The sequence below is a fragment of the Lissotriton vulgaris genome, chromosome 7 (genome assembly GCF_964263255.1).
Source record: "Lissotriton vulgaris chromosome 7, aLisVul1.2, whole genome shotgun sequence".
NCBI classification, from domain to species: domain Eukaryota; kingdom Metazoa; phylum Chordata; class Amphibia; order Caudata; family Salamandridae; genus Lissotriton; species Lissotriton vulgaris.
In genome coordinates this window covers 1,154,775,416-1,154,781,415 of record NC_141695.1, presented here as the reverse complement: position 1 = coordinate 1,154,781,415, position 6,000 = coordinate 1,154,775,416, and the positions used below count along the sequence as shown (strand labels likewise).

The window sequence follows — 6,000 nt, the reverse complement described above, 5'->3', positions numbered from 1 at the left end:
GAGGACCGGTTTCTGGCATTCCAGCCGTCTTCAGCCCGGCTTGCTTGAATCCAGTGGCAAAGTGAGCAAGGGACTCACGTCTGAGCATACCCTGCCACACTTATGGCAGCCAAAAGCGGTACAAAAGGGGGTGGTATTGGGCGGAGCATCTGAACCAATCAAACACTCACACCCAGTCAAAAGATCTGGGTATAATCCATCACCGTTCTTTAGAGCACTCTGCCACCCCAGTTCCGACATGGCTATATGCAAATCAGACTGACCCTGTGCCTCATGGGAACAGTCCAGCCCGAACTGCCAAGCCATTTCTTCCCTGGACCGGAAACAAGCTTCTGAGGACCGGTTTCTGGCATTCCAGCCGTCTTCAACCCGCTTGCTTGAATCCAGTGGCAAAGTGAGCAAGGGACTCACGTCTGAGCATACCCTGCCACACTTATGGTGGCCAAAAGCGGTACTAAAGGGGGTGGTGATGGACGGAGCATCTGAATCAATCAAACACTCACACCCAGTCAAAAGATCTGGGTTTAATCCATCACCGTTCTTTAGCCCACTCTGCCACCCCAGTTCAGACATTGCTATATGCAAATCAGTCTGACCCTGTGCCTCATGGGAACAGTCCAGCCCGAACTGCCAAGCCATGTCTTCCCTGGACCGGAAACAAGCTTCCAAGGACCGGTTTCTGGCATTCCAGCCGTCTTCAGCCCGGCTTGCTTGAATCCAGTGGCAAAGTGAGCAAGGGACTCACGTCTGAGCATACCCTGCCACACTTATGGCGGCCAAAAGCGGTACAAAAGGGGGTGGTAATGGACGGAGCATCTGAATCAGTTAAACACTCACACCCAGTCAAAAGATCTGGGTTTAATCCATCACCATTCTTTAGCCCACTCTGCCTCCCCAGTTCAGACATGGCTATATGCAAATCAGTCTGACCCTGTGCCTCATGGGAACAGTCCAGCCCGAACTGCCAAGCCATGTCTTCCCTGGACCGGAAACAAGCTTCCGAGGACCGGTTTCTGGCATTCCAGCCGTCTTCAGCCCGGCTTGCTTGAATCCAGTGGCAAAGTGAGCAAGGGACTAAAGAACGGTGATGGATTAAACCCAGATCAGTTGCCTGGGGGTGAGTGCTTGTATTGTCAACGCTTCGTCCATCATTTCCTTTGGTTTTTCTTTGATCCCCATAAGTTGGCAGGGTATGCTCAGACTTGAGTCTCTTGCTCACTTTGCAACTGGATTCAATCAAGCCGGGCTGAAGAAGGCTGAAATGCTAGAAACCAACCCTTGGAAGCTTGTTTCCGGTCCAGGGAAGACTTGGCTTGGCAGTTCAGGCTGGACTGTTCCCATGAGGCACAGGGTTAGACCGATTTGCATATAGCCATGTCTGAACTGGGGTGGCAGAGTGGGCTAAAGAACGGTGATGGATTAAATCCAGATCTTTTGCCTGGGTGTGAGTGTTTGATTGATTCAGATGCTCCGTCCATCACCACCCCCTTTTGTACCGCTTTTGGCCGCCATAAGTGTGGCAGGGTATGCTCAGACGTGAGTCCCTTGCTCACTTTGCCACTGGATTCAAGCAAGCGGGTTGAAGACGGCTGGAATGCCAGAAACCGGTCCTTGGAAGCTTGTTTCCGGTCCAGGGAAGACATGGCTTGGCAGTTCGGGCTGGACTGTTCCCATGAGGCACAGGGTCAGACTGATTTGCAAATAGCCATTTCTGAACTGGGGTGGCAGAGTTGGCTAAAGAACGGTGATGGATTAAACCCAGATCTTTTGACTGGGTGTGAGTGTTTGATTGATTCAGATGCTCCGTCCTTCACCACCTCCTTTTGTACCGCTTTTGGCCGCCATAAGTGTGGCAGGGTATGCTCAGACGTGAGTCAGTTGCTCACTTTGCCACTGGATTCAAGCAAGCCGGGCTGAAGACGGCTGGAATGCCAGAAACCGGTCCTCGGAAGCTTGTTTACGGTCCAGGGAAGACATGGCTTGGCAGTTCGGGCTGGACTGTTCCCATGAGGCACAGGGTCAGACTTATTTGCATATAGCCATGTCTGAACTGGGGTGGCAGAGTGGGCTAAAGAACTATGATGGATTAAGCCCAGATCTTTTGACTGGGTGTGAGTGTTTGATTGATTCAGATGCTCCGTCCATCACCACCCCCTTTTGTACCTCGTGGAGATCATGGTAACATTTGAGATGACGCATCTTTAAATGTCCGGCATAAGGATTTTGCCAGTGAATGAGAATGTATGTGATCATCTGGAAACGCAAGGCATACGTCCCATTAGTTTAAAGTTGTTTGCACTATGCTGCTTTTGAAGGGTACTTTATATACTGCTATCAACTTGGCGACGAGAATTCAGAAAAAAATAGAATTTTACTTTGGGACTCCTGCCTGGGAATGCCTAGGGGTTATCGCAGCCAGTCCGAATCTCTAAACGTATTCGGATGGGCCCGCTACTGGGTTCCTGCTGAGGAGCGGCTTTTCCTAGGAGCCTGAGCCGGCATGGCCTCACCTTGCATCTGCAACATTGCTGCCAGGACCGCGGTGAATGGATGAGTCACGTAATCCGCGGCTGTGAGCCGCTCTGTGGCATTAGAGTAATGAGGGCTGACTGCTGCTGGGGGTTCTGCTGGGTGGAAGGGGGGCTGGCACCGGCTAGACCGAGGTCTCCAGGCTACACGGGGCAGCTCCCCCACCCTACGGCCGAGGACCGCATGCCGTGAGAACATTCGGTCCATGTGGTACCCGACCACAAAGCGCGTTAGACCCTCGCGCTATGTAAAGGCTATTCGACACCCCCATGAGGTCTTTTCCTTCGTAAGCTACCCGCCCAAAACCTTTACCGCTCTGCCAATAGACCTCACACCTCTATCCTCATCTGTAGCAACTCTTGGTTTTGAAAAAATGAAAAAAATACACCCTCTGTTTATTCCGTGATGCCATCGTCGCCCAGTGCGCCTGTAACACCACAGGGCATTTATCTGGGGCCCACAGAGAACCCCACTCGAATGAACCGTGAATGGATACGAAAACATCAAATGCCAGGCGCCGAAAAACACTGCCTGCTACGCCCTTCTTAATTGCTGAACTACAGCATCCCTCTATCAATGAAGACTTCAGGCCGGCATTGTACGGGAACAGCTGTGTGCTCTCTGCAATCACTTAGAGGCTCAAACGGGATCACGGACCCGCACTACCTTACTTATGAAGTAATGGACATGCGAAGGAAAAGAACGCGATCTGCAGCCCGAAGGACGAGTCCAGAGCCGTCTTCAGTGTCGACAGCGGCTCTCTATGTAGTGGCAAGCACTGCTGAGTAATGGGCCCCAGAAAGTGTCCTTTTTCTGCCGCGTTCTCGGGAGTTGCAGTCAATTCCCACATTCATAGTCAGGCTTATCCCAGCATAGAACAATTCCAGATTTTGACTTTTGGCACCCCTACTACAACCTACCGTACCCTCGCCAGCTCCCTTGCCTGCCCTCACCAGCTCCCCAGCCGAATTGGTTTAAGGATTAGAGAGCAGCCACGTGATCATTTAAAAAGATCTGGATAATCCCTGTTTCACCTTCACTCTCGATAGCCTAATACCTGTCAGGTCAGACGCAGTCCGCGCCCCGCTCTGTGTCAGGCCGGCAGCTGGGGGACCAGGGATGGTATGGAATCAACAGTCTCTCTGATGGTGCAAATCCTTTCCAGGATTCCAAATCTGGCTTTGGGATTTTTCATTTGATTTGCTGTTTTCCCTTTATAAATGTGAGTTTGGTCCCAGAGGATTGAGGGGAAGAAGACATAGAAGGTGCAGCAGAAGGAAAGGTTCTTCGGCAGCTGCACACCTCAGTCGCTTTCAGGATGAGTGGCTTGACTGAAGAGGCGGTGGAGAAGTTCCTCGATGCCAACTTGGCCTTCACTAGGCAATACTATGACCGTAAATTACGGCCTGAGGTCATTGCCAAACTTCTGAGCAACCGCAAGGCCGATGTAGACTTCGACACATTCCACTCACTGACCAGCGTAGAGGAAAGTGAGATTGTCTTTGAGCTCATACGGGACTTTCAGGACAATGTGCAGATGGAGCGTTGCTGCTTCAACATCCTGAAGCGTATGTGCTTCATAATCCAGGCTGACCGCATGAGCCTCTTCATGTACCGTATGCGCAACGGCACAGGCGAGCTGGCCACCCGGCTTTTCAACATACATAAAGACGCCACCCTGGAAGAGTGCCTGGTAATGCCTGACTCGGAGATTGTCTACCCATTGGATACTGGTGTCCTGGGGTATGTGGCGCAGTCCAAGAAAGTCATCAACGTCTCTGATGTGGACCAGGTAGGTCACATGCATGATTCTTTGGGTCAACGAGGTGGTGTGTGAGTTGCCCGTGTGGGGGACAGTTTATCTGTGTTTAGAATCCATATGTCTCATATCCTTTGGAACTACTAACTTCCTCCATGTGAAATAATGCATCTATCGTCTTCCCTTCTTTAATGTAGTTCACCTGAAAATGGGATGAATTGTAGGAAGCTAGAAAAACATCACTAGATGCCCTTCACTGCATCAAAGTGTCCTCACTACACCCCTGATCAACATTAGGATAGGATAGGATAGGATAGATATTTATAGAGCGCTCAAATGCCGCGGCGTCTTGGCGCTGAGTGTGATCAGATGGAGATTAGGTTATAGAACCAGAGAATTCAGTTTTAATCTTGAGGGAATAGTCAGGTCTTCAGCATTTTCCTGAACAGCAACCGATTCGGTTGGAGTCGCGTGGCATGAGGCATTTGATTCCATAGCTTGGCTGCATCGAATACACAGACACAAACACATATGCCAACAAACACGCGTACACATACACACAATCACACACCTCATACACCTAGATTCCAAAGCATACAATCAAGGCGTGGATTTTCTCCATCTTAATATGTGCACATAGGTCAACCGGCGCCATCGCTATCCCTCTGGATGGAGAAGTGAGCTTGGAGCTAAATTCCTGAAAAATGTGTTCATGTTCCCTATGTAGTGTAACAAGTGAGTACAGTGAGTGAGTCCTGCCATCTCAACAAGCATGTGGGGGAAATTTAGAAATGCCTACGAGAAAAGTGTGAGTGTTCCCTCAGGGCTCTCTGCCAATTTGGCTAGCTGATAATCTCACCTTTTATCAACCCTTAAAAGAAGACTCCTGGCCCTCATTTTAGAAAGGTTTGGAAGGGCGAGATTTTGATCAATACCTTATCACTATCGATCTAAAACCCCGGTCTGGTCGACTGAACCTTTATTGCCTGTCATTGAGGGAAGAAAGTGCATCTCTTACCAAGTTAGTTCTCCCAATAAAGGACTCTGCTTCAAAGGATCACAAACAACTTCTAGCTTTCAAAGGTTTATTATAAAGTCAGGATAAGTTGCAGGTACAAGCATCTCAAAATGAGATTCACCAGATACACGGGCCCAACTACGTACATGTGTTCTCTGAAAGCCCTCAGACGAACAACGGAAACTACCAATACCAGTTCTAAAAACAATAGTGCTATTAGCATAGACACATATTGAAATCTATCAGTCATTTACAGCCGGAGATAAAATACAGGTTAGGCTGACCCTACCCTGCTCTAGATGGTATCCCTACTTAACCAGGTCTCAACCTATCAAAAGGTGTCAGCAGTGAATGACTCCCAAGGGAAGCCACCCACTCTCAAACTCTTGGTGAAAACCTATAGTTCTCCAATCATGACCCCTCTCTGCCTACCCATCCGCTCTCTAAAGGGTCCTTAGGCTTCTGCTCTAACTCCACCCAGGGGTGCTGTCCCTAATACAAAAATCCAACAACATTTAGGACGCCCCTCGTGAGACGCCCCTCACGTGGTGTAGCTTCTGGCTTTTTCCATGATGAGGCCTTGTGGTTAGAGTCGACCTTGCTTCTCAGACGCTTCTCCGGCCCGCTGATACCCCTTAAACATTCCGGAACCCTCCTCCATGTCTGGTCCATTTCTTGAACAAACTCCTATTCA

General features: G+C 49.7%; 1 protein-coding gene across 1 annotated transcript in view; it reads left to right on the top strand.

Annotated features, from left to right (window-relative positions):
- Nucleotides 1–3,697: 3,697 nt before the first annotated feature.
- Nucleotides 3,698–6,000, top strand: part of PDE6A (phosphodiesterase 6A) — a 300,863-nt gene continuing 298,560 nt past the window's right edge. Inside the window, exon 1 of the mRNA XM_086928871.1 lies at nt 3,698–4,321. Within this exon, the coding sequence (XP_086784997.1) occupies nt 3,848–4,321 (474 nt within the window). The 5' untranslated portion in view covers nt 3,698–3,847. The remainder of the gene's footprint in view (nt 4,322–6,000) is intronic.